We start from the raw sequence: 22,811 nt of genomic DNA on the forward strand, positions 1-22,811 counted from the left end.
CACTAGCTTTAACCTTAACACGACGAGGCAGGTCTGTCATGCTGTGAGTGTCTCCACATGCAGAAGCTGTGTGCATGGGGCCCTACTGAGAGTGACACTGTGTTTGAAGCATTTGGACTGTCATGCCACTTCTTGTAAGCCTTTCACGAAACAGAACACGGGCAAGAGTGTCAGGAATGGATTAAACATTGCAGTGTTTACACAGCGACTAGCGTGTTCAGATAATTTAGGGGAAATCAAGCTTTGTTGCTCAGGGTCAAGGACCTTTGATTTCTTCAATATGTTGTGAGATTACAGGTGACATATTTCACCAGTGCGAACACGAAAAAAATCCAATGCTGCCTCTCTTTCCCAGGTCTACAAAGCTACAGTATGTGTGAGTGAAAACACAGCCAAGCCGTGGAGCTTGCATGACCTTAGTTAGCATGCAAAGTGAAGATGCTTAAAACTTTTTGAAGCCTTGTCCTTTCAGATGTACTGTAGTCCCTGGTAAATATTTAGAACAATAATGGAGATTTGTCCATGTTGGCTGTCATACATTTCACCAGAAAGTAGTCCTGTGCTGAGTAAGCCATGATTGGGGTCAAATTAGTTATATGAATTCCAATTATATTAATGCATATTGGGTCAAATATATGATATAAATGTTTAATGTATAGTATATATTGTATGTTAAAAGAAAGTGTTGTTTATACATGTATTTAATTGAATGCACTACCCTTTTGAAAAACAGTGTTAAGTTTGAAATGATAGCACTCTTAAATCATGTATTATGTCTAACTTCATCCTCATTTCATGCAGAAACACAAGTCGGTTTCCAAGAACATTCTGTAACAATGTCGCCTCCTAGTTAAATCCACATACCTATGTGAATTATTTTTTTGTTACATAATCAGATAAAATACAAGATTGTGGCCTTCCTCTACACTAAGCTGACATGATCGTCTTTTTGTTCTTTTTTTTTCATGGTAGGGCTCCGTGTAACTGTTCCGTCATCTCGGTCAATAAAGAAACAGTCAGACCAGTTGTAATAAAACAGCTAGATAGTCAGCAAGTAAGTCCGTCAGTCAGTCAGTCTGTTGGTCAGTTATTTGATCACTCAGACAGCAGTAGCCAGTAACTCAACTGTATGAAAAAATAAACTCTCCCCAAGCCTGGTCTTCTAGTCTGGTCTACAACTGTGGCATTAACGAAACAGCTCCCTTTTTCTCCACTTATCAAAGTGTTGGTCAGCTTCAGAGTGGGGCCCCTCGAGTTCAATTAGCCCGCCTACAGAGCTCTTCCCGGGGTTAGCCCATCACCTTCCGTAGAAGACAGTTACACAGTATCAGACACAAAATCTCCAGTGGAGTTGAAAGAGATGTGACAGAGAGAAAGAGAGCGAGAGAGAGTGTGTGTGTGTGTGTGTGTGTGTGTTTGTGAGACAGACAGAGAGAGCTAGAAGTGAGTGACATTGTTTTATGAATATCCAGGGAGGAGATGGATGGATTTAGTTCTGGTCATTGCTATCAGATGTGTGTCATTTCTGTAATGGTCTCATGTGTGATTTCTAATTCATCATACTGTTTGTTTTGCTCTTTATGTCGATGTGAGACGCTTCAGTTGTTAATCAGGGCATGTCAGACCTACAGACAGTGTAGTGCATGTTTCAGCTGTGTGTGTGTGTGTATGTGTGTTGATCATAGTGTGTCTTTGACCCCGTTTATGACACTGCGGCTCATGAAAAATTAAAGTGGACTTTTATGCAAGATTACAACCCAGTTTAGAAAAGACAACAACAAAAAGCTCTGAACTCTATCACTGATGTAATGTTTCATGTTATGTAATATGAATGTGAGAAGGTTAGATTTTAGATTCCATGTAAAAGTGTGTTTTGTATAAAAGATGATGGGGGTCAAATGTTATTGTAACACATATTTTAGTCGGGTGTTAAGTTGTGTGTTTTAATCCATCTAGGGTGAGACCAAGGTGCTGAAGCTGAAAAATCTCAGACCCAAGGACTTTGCTGATTACACATGCCAGGTGTCAGTCCGCAACGTCTGCAACATCGACGACAAGTCGGTCACCTTCAGGCTCACAAACGCAACAAGTAAGCTTAAAAAATAAAACAGAATACTTGCGTGTTTACTGAGACAGACATTGTGTCCTCCGTTCTGAATGTCTTGTTTTGACTTTTGCACACTTCCATCTTTTGATTTGATTCTCCTCTCATATGATGCACATATATTCTGCCGGCTGTTCTTCTCTGTTTCTCATTCTGTAAATTATTCCCATCTTAAATTTTGCTTTTTCTTTCCAGCCTCTCTATTTCTCACTTCCTTTCTAACTCTTCTTTTACTTTCCCTTCATGGACTTAGAAATTGTCCTTTTTTTCTCTCCTTATGTCTATCTCTCTCTCCGTCCCCCCTGTGTGCTTTAATGTCTATCTGTCTTGTTTTTCTGTAGCTGAGATCTCACATCAGGGCCGTCAACTGTAATTCAGTTGTCACACTCCCTGTTATCTCCAATTCACTCTACACCTCTCTGTCCGTCACATCCCATCGACCTACAACTCTCTTACTCTTAAGTCATTGTTGCCGTTGACAACCTTGTCAGGTTTGTTATGGTTAGAATAATATGCCACAAGGGAAATCCTTGTTTTTTTTCCTTTATTTTTTTCCATTGTTTTCTCTTCTCTCATTCTCTGTGTCATTCTCTATATGTCAACCAGCCCAGTAAATTCCTTCACAGGGTATTAAATGAACCAGTTATTATTTATGTTTAATTCATTTCGAGCATTCAAATTCAAATTCCAAAATCATTATTCTTTAAGAACTCTTGATGTCCTATGTGATGAAACAAGCCCGCTGTTAAGTAAGAGAACTACATTTGATTCCTTCAACCACTACTGCCATAACAATTATGTTCATAAATGTCATTACAGGTAAATTCAGTTTGCTTTTACATTGAGGTTAAACACACAACAAGAATTACAGAGCCTTTATGAGACGTTTCATGGTTTCTGTTTTTCCCAGACAAATAAAAAAAACAAATAAAAAAAAACAGTTGTTGGCTTTAAGTGAAAGAAAAAGCCTTTTGGCCAAAACAAGTCTTCTTTTTATCTTCACACAAGTAAAATATGAAAGATTAACATTCCCTCAAACTCTGATTTTGACATTTTGGGGAAATAACTTAATTCTCGCCCACAGTTAGATGACGAGACAGATAATCTCATAGCTCCGAGTTAAATATAAAAAACAAATCTAGTAGTGTATTAGTGGCTTTGGCTCAAAGTTCTGATCACACTTCACCTTCCAGCACCTCTAAAGATTAGTAAGCTTACAGTCACTGCTCCTAGCAAAGAACTTAATATAAAGACATGAGGGTTGAAATGACCTTCTCGATAAGTTACAGCGAGTAAGTATATCTACTAAAATGCAAAGCTTTCCCTTTAACATCACATTTATGTCATGGTTAAGAAATAGAAAAGGAAAGCATGTTGTTTTAATTGCATTCATTTCTCCTGATTACATCTTTATGATACAGTAAAGCGATACATGCTATGTATTTTGACCGGCAACACTTTTTACACTTTTTATTTACAGACTTTGAACTTAAGGAATAGTTGTCAATGTAGCAATAAGGCGTCCCTCAGATAAGAGACACTGTTTGCTGGAGTCTTTTTAAGTGAGCTGAAGGTGGGAAAAGATAAAAAAAAAATCTCGAAGAAAAAACTGTGATAAGTTTAAGAGAGCAAACTAACTTTGACATCACTTTGAAAGACCTAGTGCCAGAAAAGAGTGGAAACAGATAAAAACAGAGGGAGGAGAAAAAGAATTATGGCGCATGAATCCGAAAGAAAGTAAGAGATGGACAGAGCTTGCTGAAATGTTCAGATAAATCAGATAGACGCCCATAAACCACCGTTGAACCAGTATTTTTGGCGTGTTGTCTGTTTGAACAATTAACAATGAGCTTTCTTTTTCTTGTCTTAAAGACATACTAACAGATCTTAGTGCTTCATCTGTATATGGCAGGTGTTGTTCAGTCTCTGGACTCCTATGTATCAAATCTATTCTATTCCCCAACGTTTAGTCACACACACACACACACACACACACACACACACACACACACACACTTCATCAAACACACACAATTATAACAATAAGGGTCTGCATGGTGCTGCTGACACGCACACAGAGACTTGCCAAAACAGCCAATCTCTCTGACCAAGCATCCTCGCAGGATGGCAGAAAACACCCAGTTTACAGTGAGTGTGTTTACAGCTGAGATGTCTCACAAACTCCTCTTAAAATAACTTTGAGGTTCAATGCATCCCTACTGTTTTCTAAAAGGTTAAGCGAGGTAGTGATGGCATGCGCTGAAAGTAATGGTGTCGGTAGATGTCCGAACCGTCTTTTCTCCAAGCTCCATTTCGAGTATGTGAGCTCCCTACCCCCAGGCTGTGTCTGGCCATCATGCAGGCAACACTGCTTTTGGCTACCTGTATCCACAATCTCACTCCCTCAGCCGTCACCAAAGTCTGTGATAACATTTAAAGGTGAAAATGTAGATCCAGTGGTAATCATAAGGTTCCAACATATTGTGTGCATCTTGAAGCCACATCAGTAGACCAGTTGATCTTATGCTTAATTTGTTTTAAAAAAACTATACAAACTGAATTCAGAATGTTTCCTCCTAGCAAACAGCCACTGCCAGACACATCCAGTTTTTTTTTATACTGTATACTCTCTCTCTCTCTCTCTCTCTCTCTCTCTCTCTCTCTCTCTCTCTCTCTCTGGCTATATTTTACACTCACAAACACCACACAACACAACCTGATAAAAACATCATTATCCCTCATGATAATATGCACCAACCTGAGGTCAGATTTAACAAGGAAAAATAATGAGAAGAAATAATATTTGGTAACACCTTAAATTGAGGTAGAAATATTCACCATTAACTAGAGGCTTATTAGCATGTATATACTGGCTGCTTATTAATAATTATTAGGCGATTATAGTACTTTATTCTAAATAAACATAGTCTATAGCTATTAGGCCATTGACTGATGGTTTGCTGTCAATAATCTCCTAATTATTACTTATTGATAGTGAGTTAGGAAGATTATGATCTTAATGCTTTGCTTGTAGAAGAATTATGTTGTTTATAATAATCACTAATAGGCAGCCAGTATCCTTCTAATTGGTACACTAATAAGCAACTGGTTAATGGTAAATATTGTGACCGTAATTTAAAGTGTTACCAGAATTTTTCAGTACTTGTTATTAAATGTAAATTTTAGTATTTGAATGTTATTACTATATAATTAAACTGTTAAAGAAATCAGGTTAGCGTGTCTCACTGAGTAAGTCTCACTTTATAATGTTTATTTTAGTTTAGTTTATTAATTTAGTTGTCAGGGACCATGTACAAAATAACATTAATCTCAAAGAGAAAAGATGATTATAGCAGTTTGCTAATTTCCATCTGCAGTCCCCCAGCAGGTCAACACAGAATACACATGCTAAGACCTAAGACTGCTCACACAGGCTACATTTAAACTAATGTTTGCATTTTCAAAGGTAAAATACTGAATACTAAGAGGAAACATTTGCAGGAAAATAAAACTAATGTGAGCATGATTGGTAATTTACAATCCAGTTCTTGATCCAGTGTTGTGAGAACAAGTCTGTACGTACTTTTGCAAAGCCATTGTTAACTACTGCAGGTTTATGTCCCTCATATTGTCTAAAATACCGTTTTCTGATTTAAATGACGTGTGAACTAGTAGCTAGCTAGTTAGGCAGTTTCGTTAAAATGTTGGTAAAACGTTCAGACTAAACATGACAAAAGTGAAAGTGGAGTAAAAGTAACACAGCATATAGCCTTTTTTGTGTATACATAATGATGTGATCCTTGAATAATCGCAACTCCTGTCTCAGATCTTTAAAATAAAAAAGGTGAGAGTGAAAGGTGAAGAAACACCACAAGACAGGCAATACATTAGAAAGGAGATTTGGAACACAGAGACTGGTGTAACATAAGAGGGAGAAAAAAAGAAAGAGGGACATAGAAACAGAGATAGAACGATTGTAAAACAGGAAAACAGTCAGAGCATCTGCTTTGTTTTTTATCCTCCGTAATATTTATCTAATGAGCGTATTCTGTAATTCCCCAATGAGCTCCCTTTTGTCCTTGTGCCGTCAGTCATGGCTTAGATTAGATTCATCCAACTAGGTCATCTCTGATTCACCATGCTGGGAAGAGGAGATTGATTGATTTGTATATCATAATCCAAACCTGGGATTTGAGCACAGTGCTGCTGCCCTCCAGTCACTGCTGACAGCGACCCAATCCTCATCCCCTGCCTCTCATAAAAAAGAACACAGGAGCAATGCTCCGGAGCTTGTCGTGTTATTTAAAGCGAGGGAAAGTGCTGCACAGGGGCGGAGGGGAGAATGAAACAACACATTATGTGACTTAATATTAACATCCACTGGCTTGATTTAAGTTGATGTAAAATAAGGGTTAATACCTACATGCAAGTCCTCTGTCTTGTTTTCCCCAATAGTAGCTGTGTTTACATATGAATAAAAAAATAAAAAAATATTCATTATTCGTCAGAGGTTACAGCAAAGTGTCTTGACAATAATGATATATTTCTTCTTCCCAGTGGAGGAGTGAAGTGAATACAAACTGCTCCACATAAATACAGAAAAAGAAACCACTAAAATGTATCTTTTTCGTAGCCACCACATAAACAGATATTTCTCAGGTAAAGATATTTGAAATAAAAATCAGACAGGTTTTTTTAAAGCTTTGAAAATATCTTATCATTGGACCTCTTTAAAAGTGCTTTCATTATGTTCATTTTTCATCTACTGTTCTGTGTCAACATAAAAACAAACGTGGAAAGGTCCGACATGTTAATACTTCATTGCAGCTCACAAACTGGATAAAATAAAACATGTATATAATGTTTTAAATCTGCTGACAAGCTTTGAGTGTACTCAGACAGCCAGTAAATGTATATGAGCTGTATTAGTCTTTAGTATTGATTGCTGTAACTCTTTCTGTAATACACCTTCATAGTCGTATGACAGTTTATGTGAAATATATATATATATACTGTATATATGAAGGGATCCATAAATGCCAAATCTTTTGGTGTGTATTAAAAACACATTACAAAATAGAGGATCAATGAGCAATTTGTAATAACTTACAGTACTGTAAACCCGCTGTGAGACATTGTGATGCGTCAGTGCAGGCAGGTTTATATAAGACTGTAATCCCCGTTTGAGACATGTGGTCATGTGGAGGAAAGAGAATCACAGAAAAATATACCAAAAAAATTAAAGGACAAGAACAAATCCCATCATTTAAAATCATATTTATTTAAGCTGTTTCATCCTTTACAGTACTTACTTACTTTTTTCACTTGATTGCTTCCTTAACCAGAAGGTCATTTTTGTCTGGATTGTATTGATGTAAGGCTCACAGGAAGTATTACACTTAAACCTTTCAGGCATTTCTTCAGCAGTCTGAAATCAAGTCCAATCATAATATCAGGGGAGAGACGTGCTGTGCAGCGACACCATTGGCAAGAATTCATTTCCCACTTTGATGATTTTTTTTTTTTTTTGTGAATAGACTGAAAGAGGCTTTAAGGATCATATAATTTCACTTTTGTGCCCTCTGAGTTTGACCTGTCCTGTTTTTTAATTATTACGCTTAAATAACAAGAAAGAGGCACCCTTGTTTAACAGTTCTTACACCAAATTCTAAACATTCAAACCCATGTGATGCACTGTCCACATACCAGTTAACAAAAAGGGTTTTAAATTCATTTATTGATATGTGATTTATATAATTATAGAACACATGAACATGCACAGCCAAGGCTGTTTTGCAGTTTTTTCCTACCTGTTGTGGTATATATTGTTTAAAATCCAGATGGATGGACACACACTTGTGGTGATAGTTTCTACATAAGTATTGAAGTAAAAACACATGAACTGACCCAAACCCCGATATAGACACTTCTCGACAAACAATAGAAAAATAATTTGACTTGTCAAACCTTATGTGAAACTTATGCTTTAGTGATCATGTACTAAACAAAAAGAGCACAAGGTTTATGGGGCTTGGACAGTCATCTCCTAACCAGATGCTCATCTTGGGAAAGACAACAATTAACAATTAACCCCAATTAACCCCAGGTTGCTCCTCTAGCTTTGTCAGTGTTGATGAATGTGTATGAATGGGAATAGATGCTTTTTTTTTTGAACAACTTAATTTTAAGGCGTTTTCAGTTATAGGGACAAAGGTTAACATACCTGCATAAACAAACATATCAATTATTGTGAACATAATCCTGTACTATCACCCCCACACATCCTCAGGGATTACTGTAGGTACTTCTGATTGTCTCTTTACATACATAGCAGCCTCTGCCATCAAGGTGTAATGTGCGGTTTAAAAGCTCTTCGAGTAGTCAGAAGAATAGAAAAGCGCTAAACAAGCTCAAGTCTATTGACCATCTACCAAGGTTAAGAATCATAGCACAGTGTATTTTAAATAATTCCATCTTCTCAGCCTTATTCAGAGTTGTCTCTGCTTAGAAAGGTAATTAATTGATTCTTCAGTTTTCCACTAACACCGGGCTCTAACCCGCCTTTGTCATCAAGTATCAGTAAAGTTGTGTTGGCTGCTAGCTGGTCCCCTTTCTGCTACAGTAAAATATGTTTGACTGACGTAAAGGTAATAGCAATGTTGCTGCATACAAAACATCTGCCGGGTTCCTTTAGCTCACTCCTTTATCTAAACCTTTAAGCCTTTTTTTTCCAGCCGATTTCCCCACAATAACACTTTGTCTTTACCTTATAGATAGATTAGTCCCTGCAAATTTGAAACAGGTCAGACAACATGCAAGGTGGTACACTAAGGGACAGAGAGTAAGTGATGGAGAGGATGTAGAGAACAAAAAAAAGTGAACAGAGCAAAGAATAAGAACCAAGTGTAGAGAAAGAGAAGACAGAAGGTAAAAAACCCCACAGATATTGAAGATACAGAGGTGACAAACTGACAGAGAGGAAAGAGGGAGTGTAAAGTGCAGGCGTGGAAGAGGGTGCATTTGTTACCTGGTTGTAAACCGCTGTGCTGCACATAAATCCCATTACTTTGGGAAGAGCGCTGGCTGATCCTACCGTTACCGTCACCCACGCATCCCCAGGAAATTGAAGCTATAATTCTCAAATCCTCACTTCCTCCCTCCCTTTGACTTCACACATAGTTGTTGGTCTTTTTTTTCTCCTTTGCAGACTTTCTCTCCACTTTTCTTTCGGCCATTACTGATCTTGGGATTGAATGTGGAATTTGGTTGTTTTTCTGTATATTAAAGTTGCTCACAAAAAGCTAATTCCAAGTCTCCAAATAACAGAAAGGGTTGAGCATGTTTTGTATTCATGAAAACACCAGTTAACTCAGAGAAACACGTATTTTATCAACAAGACCTTTAAATGCAAGTTTAGTCAATTCTGGAAATATACAGTATAGGGCTTCAATCTTATTTCCTGTTTGCCCTGTTTCTTTAATGTGTAATAACTGTGTTTAAAAATAAAGATTTGAATCTTGGATCACTTTTAATGGTGGCTCAGGAAGCTTTTCAGGCCCAAAGGAATTTACTTCCCCAGCATAATGATTTGATACAATGGAAGTGGACAGTGCTATTTATGCGCTGATTGCAGTTGTTACACCAGTAAAATTTCTTGTCAGCTTGAGAGTCATCACCAGTGAGGTTAGCTAAAGAGATATCCCATTAGTGTGTGTTTTTGCATGCACATTTTTGTCACCTATTTATAAAATTACACGCCTGTGTGCGGATGTGCACAGAATTGTGCACGTCTTTGTAATAGTAGAAACATGCATCTGTAAACCAGTTTGTCCAGCCTCTGTGCACCTCTTTCATTACGGCGATTGCAATCTGTTAAAAAAAGAGATTAGATGAGAGGATGTACTGCATAAAGTCTATTAGAGGAATGAATTGCTTCCTGCACTCTGGGGGTCGGTCTCTCACTGAGGATTAACTCTCTCAGGTCGATAAAAGCCTGGATTCTCCTCCTTCTTGTCCTCCAGAGCACATGCAAAGGACCCGCTCTGGAGGATACTGCTTAACTATGAACAGTCCAAACCTTAAATATGCATTCCCAGAATGTTCAACATTGTAAATCCCTTTATGAAAGACAATTACGTTACACACATCCTTCCCTTAAAAATTCACATTGACTGAATGTTCCAACAGGATTACCATAATATTTTAAGAATGTGAGGTTTACTCATCACAAATGTATTCCAATGCTCTGGACTGTTATCCATCCAATACTGTGTGTTGATTGGTTCGTCGCTTAATGTCTTTCTCCGGAGTCCTTTTTAGCAGAAATGCTTCATTTATAATTATCCATCAACTTAATGAATTGATTGATAAAACATTGTAATGCACTGTGTTAATTAAGATTCCTTCAATACCTTTGACACATTAGAATTTCCATTCACTCATTCTCATACAGTTCAATGAAAATCATCTGGGTCACATTTACAAATTGTCATTTCTTAAACGTGGTGTATGGGATGATTACTTGTAAATGATTGTTTGTCATCATCCTGTTTATGAATTTTTGAATGTGTATACGAAATCTGTAGGTGAGGTCACGATTAAAGGTTTCCAAAAGGTCCTTGTTTCCATGAAGTATGGTCGAATCCCTTAGATGTATGCAGGGAAAGAGTTTGTTCAGAACAAAAGAGGATAACACATCGCTCACGATGTTATTATACTGAAACCCACAGGTTTTGATCTGATGATGATTTGCCCTTGTGTTATTCTTTATAAACAAACAGCTCTATGTGCAAATAATACTGTACTTCTGTTTGATAGGTCAAACATGCATTTTAGCTGCGCTCCTCCTTCTCCAAGCACAGAAAAAGAGAACTTGGTCTTGATGTTTTTTTTTATTACTTATCCGAGTAAGCACCTGCTAAGCTGCTATAGAGCTGTCTGGAAAAAGAAAGCAAAAGCAAAACATACAAAACTCAACATTTTTCATCTGTGAGAGGCCAGATGGAAAACATTTCTGAAAATATTATTTCATCATGTTACTGCAGTCAGACTCACCTGATCCTCATGAGGTTTTTGTTTTTTTAACATCCAAACCTCTCAGAGAAAGTAAGCATCTTTCATCTACCTTTGAATTGGAATGAATAATTCCTGAAAGATTAAAGCAAATACGTGTGTGCGCGTGTGCATGTGTGCGCGTGTGTACATGTGCTTGCTATAACAAATAATGTTAAACAGTGAAACAGACACCTAACTCCTACGTACTCCTGGCCAGTCAACTTAAACACAATAGAAGTAAGCCGTGAAGCAGGGGAATTGAAATGTCTTTGCTTTTTCACTGTGGATGAAGACCAGGGAGAAATGCATTTATTATACTGTACAAAAACAAAACAAAAATCTGTAGCCTCCTGAGGGATTTGAACAGGCGACATTGGGGTCACAAGCTCATTTCTGTCATTGTTACCTTCCTGTCACCCCATTTACGCCTGAAGCAAGATTTGCAAAAAACCTCTTGCAAGATGCATGACGATAGGATTGCAAGGAGAAGGAGAAATATATCAATTGTTTTAAAAACTTTCAATGTGATTTACTTAATGTCTAATATTAAAATTTGAAAGTAGATAACAAGAGGCACATGTTTAACATTTGATCAACACGAATGACAAATGCCACTGCTAGAAGTTTAACTCTGAAGTTGTGTTAAAACAGACGATTAGGAAATGTTGAATGTGAAAGCCCCAATAACTCTTGAACCAGCGAGCAGATTATATATCAGAGGCTTACATTTGGTGTCATCTAACAGACATGATACATGACTATGAAGTCTCAAACAAAATAGCCTGGTTTTTTTTCAATTCCTGCAAACACAGAGTAAGTGTCTACACGTTTTGGGTGTCACAGTTCTGACCACCTTATAAATAAAAGTCCACAATGTTCCCTCCTCTGCTAATGTCATTGACACATACAGTTGGACAGAGCTGAATGAAAGTACTTGTTAGTCTGACTATACTCTTCTGTGTAGTGTCTGTACCTCATCCTCTTACTGCTCTTCAGTTATTTTCATATTCTGAAACAGCTCGGGTCCAATTGAGATCTGTCTGGCAACAGTTTTTATCCCCCCTCAGCAGTTGCATAATGGGTCATCCAGTTCTTTTCCTGTGAGGTCGCCAGTGGCCATTGGACACAATATGAGAGCAGGGCAACATGACATGACATGACAAACATTTGGTCTACTTATTAATGTGTACTGAGAACAGGTCATTGAAACACAATCATATAAATGCTCAATAACTCAGAAGCACAAACATGCAGGTACACTGCAAGTAGGGAAAATAACACATTCCACTTAAACCCTCACTATAGTATTTACCATCAGAAGAAACCAATATATGGTTGACCCTATTGCTAAAGTGGGTGGTCAGATGATTGTCTTGGCTAGCTACTGTGAGGTGTGGCCATCCTTCTTTGTAATATCAATAAGCTGTTCTAAACATTTTGGGAAATGCATTTAAACAAGTACCTTTCTGTTTTATTGCAAAATAAAATTACATTTCCTTCACTCAATGATATGCACACATTAGTATTGCATATTCTTATTAAATCTCAATCCATCCCTTATACTCAAGGTGTCAACATCAACACCTATTTGAAAATGGTAGCAATGCTGAAGGAAAACCACCCTAAATCTGTAAAATGTAGCTCAACTTGTAATCTCTATTTCTCCCTTCTCTCCTGTGTCTGCCCCTCCTCAGCGCCCCCAATGATCCGGCTGTCAGTGAATGACACAGTGGTGGTGGATCCTGGCCAGGATGTGCTTATAACCTGTGAGGTGATCGCAGGTTTCCCTCTTCCAACTGTGTTGTGGTCACGTTATCCAGGCCCTCTTCCTCTCAGCGCCCAAGTTAGGGGGCCAACGCTGATTTTACGTGCTGTCACGCCGTCTGACGCTGGTTTTTACAACTGCACAGCTGTCAACAATGTGGGCAACCCTGCTCGCAAGAATGTCAATGTTGTTGTCAGAAGTAAGTAACATGTTTTAGTTTGTTCCAAAAAAAGACAGAGGATTAGAAGGTGGGGGGATTCTTGATGAACATGCGTGTTATTGCCTGACTACAAGTTAAGGTGCAAAATGATTTTTTTATTAAAGCCTTTTTTAATGAAAGTGTAAAGCTGAAAAAAATACCTTCACTGTAGTCTGTTCTTGCTTTATTTACTGACCCTGTGCTTGTGCTTCTGAATGTATCTAAAAACATTCATTAGTGTTTGAGTGTAGCGACTGTACTCGTCTGCGTGATGTGTGACACGAGAGCCGTTGATCCATCATTACTGTGAGCGGATGTAAATCTTGTCAGAAAAGGCCCGTTAAGTATGGCTCTTTTTCTAATTCTCCTGCCGTTAAAATGGAAGCCCTCCATTCTATCTCCCCTCCAGCTATTTTTAGTCTCTTTAATCATCTTTATTCACTCCAATTAGTTAGACTGGAGTGGAAGCAATTAGCGACAGTCTCTTCTGTTAGTTAACACACTGTAGAGAACGTATGCTGGATGGGTTTCTCCTGTTAGTTTAATGGGCCTGAACGAATCATCGCACCAGCACAGGTGGCGAGACGCTGAATGAGACACACAAACACAAACGAACACACACACCTTCCGAGAGCCCAGGCTGTGAAAAAGAAGCTTGTCGGTAGGCAGGCAGCACTGCTTCACACATGCATACACGCACACACATTTTTAGGCTTACACAACACTGTCTCCACACTAACCAGGTATAGAATCGTGAAACATATGGTCATTGTATTATACCTACAACTCCACCCAAGCATCTTGTTAACAAGCTGGAAAGGGAGTTTAAATCAAGCGCTCCTCTCCTCCTCCCCGCCTGTCTCTCCCCTTAGCTGGGAAACAGAGAGCTGTTTTGTATTCAACATGGAAATCTGTTGGGGAAACGCAGCCTTTGAAACTGAAAATTAAATGTGACAGTGTGAGAGTAACTCTTTGTCCTTGATTTTGTTTCCCCCCCTCCCCCTAATCCCCCTGTTATTTTATTCTGGATCAGGCGCCTTTTGTCTCTTCCTCCTTCACAATTTGCTTCTTCCTCCAAGTCTTTTTTTTCTTTCTTCTTCAATTTCCTTTTTCCTTTGGTGTTTTTTTTTCATTCTGCCCCCTCCGTATTCCACACAAACCAAAAACTCATCTACAGATCTATGTCTCGCCACTTCATCCCCTTTTTAGTTTTAATAACAACTCACTCTGTCAGATGTTATCCATTAAACTTTTTAAAAAACAGCAAACTTTATCTTCATTTGCATACATATTTGCAGCTAAAGTAGAGTTCAAAAGATTATATATATATATATATATATATATCAAATCATCGATTCTTAACAGTTCTGAAATTTCAATCACTGCAACGTCACACAAGTAAGGCCCAATGATGCTACAAGCAGGCTTGTGCAAGATTTACCAGCTCATTGTGATATTACATCTGTATTACTGTAAGCCAAGTGCTTCAGCACCTGTGGCTATATTAATTATGTTAGACGTGTCAGAATAGCAGACAAAACGTCAAACATTTTGCACTGTTGAACACAACCCTTTCTAATGATTTGTATCAAAACATTTGTGATTAAACAACAATGTGATTTCTTAAAGTTTTTTCTAGTGCATGCTTCAATTATGCATAAGAGTAGACTAGAGATCTTGAGAGTTTTCATGTTTCACAGGAAAGAATATAAAACAACACTTCTTACCCTTAACCCTTCTTCTCACTTCTTCTTCTTCACCCCTCCTCCACCACCCACAGCAATGGGCAACCTGACCTTCCAGATTACTCCTGACTCCAACAAGGACAGCGAGACCATCCAAATGGGTCGGGACCTCAAGCTGTCGTGCCACGTTGACGCCACCCCACAGGACAAGGTCAACTACACCTGGTACAAGAACAGTGCACCTGTGTTCAATTCAGATAGCCTGATCTTGCTACGCAGTGACCCTGACATGGCCCCCGGCACCAGCAGCTTGGAGATCGTCGACATGAAGTTCAGAGACTTGGCTACCTACAGCTGTGTGGCAAACTTCCCAGGCAGCAGGGTGCCAGAGCTCCGAGTGGATGTCAACATCTCGCAGAACAGTGGTGAGATGTTACTTTTCTCTTATGTATCATTTCACTAGCAAGGACCACGCCACAACCATAGACGTTTAAGATACAATATTTAATGATAGATCATATGATTGATGAGACAGATGAATATATGCTAAAGTAATGATTATGATGGAGGAGGATGTTGTCGGTTGGCTGGTGTGGAAGGATGAACTGACTGCAGGGCAAAGCGAGACTCAAGGTGGGCGAACCATCTCAAGCGTAGTTCTGCCTGAGCTGATCAATGCCCCCAATAGAGTCAGATTTTGCTGAGCTAAGTGTAGGCCTGATGCATATCGGAATGGGTACAGTTGGAGTGGGAGTGAAATGCTGAGATGAATAGATGAATAGGGTCCAAGGACTTGGTCGAAAAGCTTAGTCTGGCTTCTGTGTGTGCTGCACTGATGTGGATGAAGGGAGCGAAAAGATTTCAGAGGTGTGCCCGCGAAGTGCAGGACTTTGTGAAATATTTCCTGAATGGAGAGGATTGCCGTTTTTCCTCTCAGAGGGTGAGAGCGGTTTGTGAGGTAAGGCCTGAGCTGCATGCCTATTGTTGATTAGGGATGGCAATTTACTGTCATCTCTTTACTCAAGTACTCAAATTACCTAATAAAAGAGTACTTGAGTACTCGCTGATTATTATTATTCGCATGATTATTTTTTCAACACACAAAAAAAAAAATCTCACATCAGGCGGAAGATTTTTTAAATCTGGAAATGCCTGTAAAATGACATAAACATCCAGTAAATGCATGTTGTTCCTGTAAACATTACATAAACATACAATATTTAAAGATAACTATAGATAAATAGCCAACACCAGAAAGCGATTGTCATGTCACAACAGCAGCGTAGGCTATATGTACTCCATACTGTGTTGCTTAGCACTCTCAAAGAACAGCCTCGTACCTGTTGTTCTCCGTGATGGTAGCTTGTACTCCAGCTTGACAAACACCCTGAGGTCTCTGAAGCTCCTTCTACAAAACTTAATGGAAGTATATCTCCAGTTATTGTTTTGGTTATTAGCAGGCTAACAACGTGTGCTAACAGGGCTAGCTAATGACGGGACGCAAGACTGCCTGTTTCGGTCTCCGCTGATTATCAATTGTGTTTTAAGCATCAAACTATAATAGAGCTGCAGCTATCGAATATTTTAGTAATCGAGTATTCTATCGAATATCCCGTCGATTAATCGAGTAATCGAATAAATCATACTTTTGCTTAATTAAGGTTTAACTCGTCTTGGGTCGTCCCTACAAACCTGCTTCTTTGCAGTTACCATGGAAACGCCTGCTTGTTACAGCCAACCACCTCTGCTCTACAGTTGCTGATGATGCTCACCATATTACTGACAGGGTCCCAAATTCACTTTCTGATTCACTGGTCAAGGCGGCAGGTAGATGAAAAATACAGGCCAAACACGTTTTAATGGCTGAAATAACAAATAGTGTTTTGTGTAGCCTACACATCTGTACATTTAACTGAGAAAGCATTATGTTCTGTTGAATCAATCACAGAATCAATCATTATATGTCAGATCAGGAAATTGAGAAACTTTAAATATATATTTGCTAAATTATTATTCCACAAACAAGTTCTGTGTTGATTTAGCTTTGAAGACATCAGACATTTCATATAATCAGCCTGTATATTGTTAAAAGTGTATCTCTGTCTGCTCCTGCAGTGCGCTCACAGACTACAGAGACAATAGACGTGTCTATGACAGAGACTGTGAGAGGACGTTGCTATCGTTATGTTAGCTGCAAACACGGAGAGAGTGAACGGAGAAAAGCCGACTCGTTCCCGACTCGGTCGTATGGATCACGGATCAACTGTGTGCTGACTAAAATTTAAAAGGGGCACGCCGCGCTCGCGTGTGCGTGCGTGTGTGTGTGTCTGTGTGTGCGCGCGTGTGTGTGCGTGTTAGCGCTGTGTGTAAGAGAGAGGAGCAGGTAGCTGCAGCTACATTAAACGTGTTTTATACTCATACCAAAGTTTTGATGACGCAAAAAAAAAACTTAACGAAGCTTCGAGGCAGCGAAAATTCCTCGATGAATTTTTGTAATTGAATTATTCGAGTTATTCGAGGAATCGTTTCAGCTCTAAACTATAATATTATATAATATTTATATGGTATGCAATTTTAACGCCACAAATCTTGCACTGAACGTTCATTTTATCGTTTTGTTTTCACTTTCCATGACTGACATTCTGCAGGTGTAGTAGACAGTTCTGTATTTGCTGTGCTTTACTTTCAGTCTAAATTTGTCCCTTGAGAGTTGCTGTAGCTGCCTATTGTTTTTGTTGGCTCGTGTGTACTAAAGCTGAAGCCGTGGCCGCAGAAGTCATACATTTGTATCCTGTTCATTATTTTCCTTGCTAGTATATTCAGTGAGGCGTACAAAAAAAAAGCTGGGTCAAAAGAATAATGCTGTATGAGCCAAAAGCAGCGCTAGCACAGGTGCACGAGTGACGAATTTCAACTCGAATAATGGAGTCAGCGGCGAGTATTCGAGTGCTCGTACCCTACCCTAGTGTTGATATGTTTGTCAGAAGCTAGTATGGGCTGAGCCAGCTGATCTGTTTTTACTCTGACAAAGTGTGAATACGAGAGAATCTGAAGTGTGGATGAGGATGTCAGAGGATGCGTAACCTAACATGTAGATGCAGAGGCTGAGATGGTCAGAGATGAATGGAAAGTGCTTGACAGGTTCCTGTTTCCTTACGCCTTTGATAAACATGGTTATGTAGGAATGAGAGACAGAATGTGTCAAGTTGCAGTTGGTGACGGCGTAATAGTAACCCGGAATCTGAGCTTCTCTGAGGATGAAGGCTGGGGAGTGAGAATAGCCTTGTTGATTTCAACGACTGCTGTGTTATCAGAGTGTAGAAGTATGGATTTCTTTGACTGTTCATGCCCCCAAAAGTATGCTGCGATGATGATCGTGTAGAGTTCAGATGGAGTATAGATTCAGAGCCCATTGTCTTATGTCCTATGCATATCTGATTTTACAAGTATAGCAGAGCACTACAATGTCAAAGAGACAGGTGACTCTGCGCTTGTCAGGAAGGTAAGGGGGAAGGATTTAGCTCACAGAATAAGGTGAATAACATGGTTGAGGTGGAGAGTGAGTAACTGACTTTTGTTGCATCTATCTGACACAACATGACACTGTTAATGCCTGTAATGTGTGAGCCATGTGAGGCTGAGAAGAGCTGATCATCAACACATGATCAGCGTCTTTTCCGTGGGTATTTCCTAGTGGCTATATCTGCCTGATTCGGAATTCTAGATATGGGTCGAGAGTTGTAGTTTCTGTGAGAGCAGACTAAAGATTGTGGCTATGTGAGAAGCTGTCAGGAAGTGTATCTCTGCTTGGATAAAGGCTATGAGTGTAGCCTTCACAGACAGTGTAAAAAAATCTCTACATGGATGGTTTCTGAGAGCTGTGAACAAAAGTGCCTCAATGTTTGAGCCCGGGCCGACTGTCAGTCGGTAGATGTGGTTGGATTAGATTGTTGCAGTTGATGACTGGTTAAAGAGTATGATGTTACATTAGGAAGATGGACGCTGTACAGGCTGCCGTTGTGGAACTGGTAGAAACTGTGTGGTTAAGGCCATAAAGGCTGACTCGGTTGAGACCCGAGGGGATGCCATGATTGAGGCTGTCGTAATAAAGGCTGGTGTTTGTAGAGGCCATAGAGGCTAAGGTTTGCCGGACGATCAAGGCTCATCAAGGAGCTTTGGTGTCAGCTGCGAAAAGAAGTAGGATGAGGGGATGGAAGAATGTATGTGTGCGGAGGTTTTGTGGAACCTGCGACGCACAGATGAAAATAGATCAACTGTTGTACGTAGCCCGCTGGGCTGAATAGGTAGCTGTGGTTACATTGAAAACACATTTGGGTGATGGGGAAGGCGGGGGGGGATGGCTAGAGGGAGGAAGGATGGAGGGATGAATGGATGGGTAGAGGAAAGGGAATAATTAATGAAGGAAGTATGTGCACAGAGATTTTGTGATCCTGCTTATACCGGGACGAAAGCTTGCGAGACACGGAAGGAGCAGGCACACCTGTTTTCCATTGGGGGGAGCTACTGCTGGAGGTAGTGGCTGTAGAGGCTGCGTAAGCTGAAGCTGGTGACGTCACGGGCAGCGCTCTGGTGTAGCTATGATGGGAAAACAGAAAGCGCGGGATCCTTGGATGTTCCTTGTTTGTTTCTGGATGAAGACTAGAGGTAGGAAGCATAGCTTTATGTGTTCTTGAATTTTCAATGTGTGATTATAGATGAAGAGTAGAGGTGGAAAGTCTAGCTTTATGCCATTGTGGTGGAATAGAAGCCCTTCATCTATGAGCATTGTCGGGGTGATCAGCAGTCTTGTCCCTGAAGCCGAACATGTTTTTTATAAACATGGAACCGGTATACATTACCGTGATGGGCAGCTGGCCTCTGCAAAGTGGCGAGGAGAAGATTGGTTCCAGGTGGCTATGCTTATGGCTTCTTCAGTTTGGGTGCCCCGCTGACAGTGGAGATGAGGCTAGAGAGTTGGTGAGCTTCTTCCGGGAGGTTTGAAGAGATGGCAGAGCGATTGTTAAAAAAGCAGGTCCCAATGTGCCATTAGTAAAAGTATTGATGTAGCTGTTGCCGTTTTGTGACCACTCTGACTTCCAAGAACAGTTAGAATCAGTTTTTTTCTATCTGAATTATAAACAGACATGATCATTTGGCTACAGTATTTTTAGACAGTTGTATGCCTCTTCCTCCTTTTTTCTCTCTCTTACTCCAATATTGTTTCCTGGGTCAGTACTGTCTATACCTGTGTGTTATTACTGCTTTTAAATGTCCACAAGTGGCATTAAAACTGTGTGGTGAATGTTTGGTATAATAATCTTGTAAATGTCTGCCTTTCATACGTATTATATTGTCCATCTGTCTCTGTCATAAAGGGTTTCTCTTCATACCATCTGTGATTCAAAAGTCATGTCCACTTTCTGACTTGTTAAATCACATTATAAAACCAATCCCTGAAGTTAAACTTTTTATCTACACATAAGCCTTTGAAATCACACTGTGGAAGGGTATAAAAGAAAATTGAATGTCTGTGCTGGTCATCCACGTCATAGTAAATCGAAGAAATATTGATTGTTTTCTTTTGTAAAAGCATTCTCTTTAATCGTAAACATTTGCTCTTCTTCTCTTTTTTGAATAATTCATGCTTCTTTAAATTCAGAGAGAAGCACTGAAAAACACATATTCTAACTAATTCTTACCCTCTTTCTCCCTTTGCTCCAGTCTCTCCACCAGTGCTGTCGGTTCCACCAGGAGGGCAGGTGATCAATGTGCGAGAGGGGGGAAACGCTGACCTGGTGTGTTTGGTGGTGGATGGCAAACCACGCCCACCTATACTCTGGTCACGCACTGAAAAGGACCTGCTGATGCCAGCGGGGCAAACCATGGTGGAAGCACCAGATGGGCGCTTAAGACTCAAGAATGTAAGCAGGGACATGATGGGGCTGTACCGCTGCCAGACTGCTCCATACAACGGGCTTAACATCAAACGCAGAGAAGCACAGGTCCAACTCAATGTGCTATGTAAGTGTTGTTTACTTTTTTGTTTGTTTGTCTTCTTTAAGATTTAAAGTCTCTTTTCCAAGAGTGTCCCATTGACCTAAATAAGCCTTGTATATTAAAATATGGCCATGTTGTACACTGTGTCCAGAGAATGTAAGCTATGGGAAGAGACATGCATGTATAAAACCTCCCCATAGTCCAGTGCGGACAGAAAAGTGGAAGCAACCTGTCTTAGAGTGTTGTGACTGACCCGTGGAGTACACCTTTTGTTACAGTTGCTTTTTTTTCGCAAAAGTGCCATAACTAAGATGAGCAGTCATCACCTTTGTACATTTATATTGTTGTATTTTTTAGTAGTCTGTGAATCCATATTGAGTTTTAGTGTTGCAGAGCATGGCACATCTGGAGCTATACATAGACATAGTCAGACATGCTCACACAAACAGCGTCGTGTAGTCCCGACAGTTTCTCTGACACCGTCTCGCCTCTTTAAGGCCTCTGTTGATACCTATGAAGAGCCATCCCATGCCATACAATGCCATGTTATACAATGCTTTTCACTTCATTTTTTCTGTAGGCATATTTGTCTTGGACTCGAATGTATCCTTCTGACTTTTTCACCCTAAAGCTATCTTACAACAAGATGCACACTATTTTCACATCAAGCAGCAGGAGGCTAAGTTTGTTTTCTTACAATTTCCAGTAAACAAGTTATAACAGATATATTAGGACAGCTTTCAACACTCATAGCAGCATCTTTTCGCCAACTAAAGCAACCCTTTGCAACAGTAGCAGCAAAAAGAAAAAAAGAAGTAAACAAAGAAAAGTGGATTTTATATGAAAATAGAGTAAGAAGAAGATAAACATAGTTTCAGAAGTAAAGGAAAAGAATGGCAATATTTGAAATAAAGCAGTGTAAATATATTTGCTGGTAAAGCACATACAAATTTGTTTTCTGCTTTTAAGTAATGTTATTTCTGATTAAAAATAAATAAATTCATAAATTCAAATTTCTGCCCTGTCTTTATACTAACACTGGATATGCTTTGATTGTTTTGGGAAACCAGGAATGCTAAATCAGTGTAACCTTATAAGTTGTCATCAGCAGCAGAAACACAGGACCCCTTGATTCTTACTAAATGTGTTAAGTTTTAAATAATCTGTTGTTTCTTGAATCTCCGTGACACCATGCTTATTCTGGACAATGAAGACCTTTCAAAAAGTATTTTGCTATTTCAAATGCATCAATAGTTACTGAATAGTATTCCTTACCCGAACAAATGCTATTAAATGACTTATTTGTGTATGATCTGTATAGCAGCACGATGTTGTGCACATACGTGGTCATTGCATTGTGAAAGTGGTTGTTTCATTTTATGAGATTTATTAATTTTACAGTAATTAAGTTTTCAATGTAACCCTTTCATCACATTATACGTTTGTTCTTCGGTATTCAATTGAATCGAATTAAAGTTTTTATTGTTTTATTTTAAACGTAAAAAAGAGAAGAATAGAAACCTTATACCTTAATATGCAGACAAAAGAAGGTAATGAGTGCACACGATGAAAGACAATCATACAAGTCCTCATACAAAAGAAGCTTTCCGATACTAGGTACTTCAATTTACAATCACAAAAATGATCAGAAAGAAGTATAAACTTGTTTAATCCCACTCCTTCTCAATAAGACTTCTATATCATAGACATAAAATGAAAGCTGTGGAGTCTGATTCTTCTAACAAAAAAGGATATGACTTTTGTCCTCAGAATTCTCAGAAAGTCTTTTATTTTGGTGCTATTTTTAGCTCGGTGACTTATCATCATAATTTCATCTTGTAAACATCTTTGTGGGTGAATATTTTTCAGTTCAGGCCTATTTCTCTTTGAGCATGCTGACATTTCCAAGGTAAAAAAGTAATTACTGCTGCAGCTACCCATTAAGAAAAACTAGAGGAACCTGTTTATTTCAGTGGATAGATTACAACCTGGACTTGTGCTGTACTT

At 39.2% G+C, this 22,811-nt stretch overlaps 1 protein-coding gene across 3 annotated transcripts in view; it reads left to right on the forward strand.

Annotated features, from left to right (window-relative positions):
- Nucleotides 1-22,811, forward strand: part of mdga1 (MAM domain containing glycosylphosphatidylinositol anchor 1) — a 186,264-nt gene that overhangs the window by 113,148 nt on the left and 50,305 nt on the right. For 2 of the 3 annotated variants that reach the window (XM_079340221.1, XM_079340222.1), the window contains exons 6-9: nucleotides 1,957-2,089; nucleotides 12,853-13,122; nucleotides 14,903-15,232; nucleotides 20,529-20,828. In XM_079340221.1, the coding sequence (XP_079196347.1) occupies nucleotides 1,957-2,089; nucleotides 12,853-13,122; nucleotides 14,903-15,232; nucleotides 20,529-20,828 (1,033 nt within the window). The remainder of the gene's footprint in view (nucleotides 1-1,956; nucleotides 2,090-12,852; nucleotides 13,123-14,902; nucleotides 15,233-20,528; nucleotides 20,829-22,811) is intronic. The other variant, XM_079340223.1, reaches the window with a different exon arrangement.

Source organism: Symphodus melops (genome assembly GCF_947650265.1).
Source record: "Symphodus melops genome assembly, chromosome: 3".
NCBI lineage: Eukaryota > Metazoa > Chordata > Actinopteri > Labriformes > Labridae > Symphodus > Symphodus melops.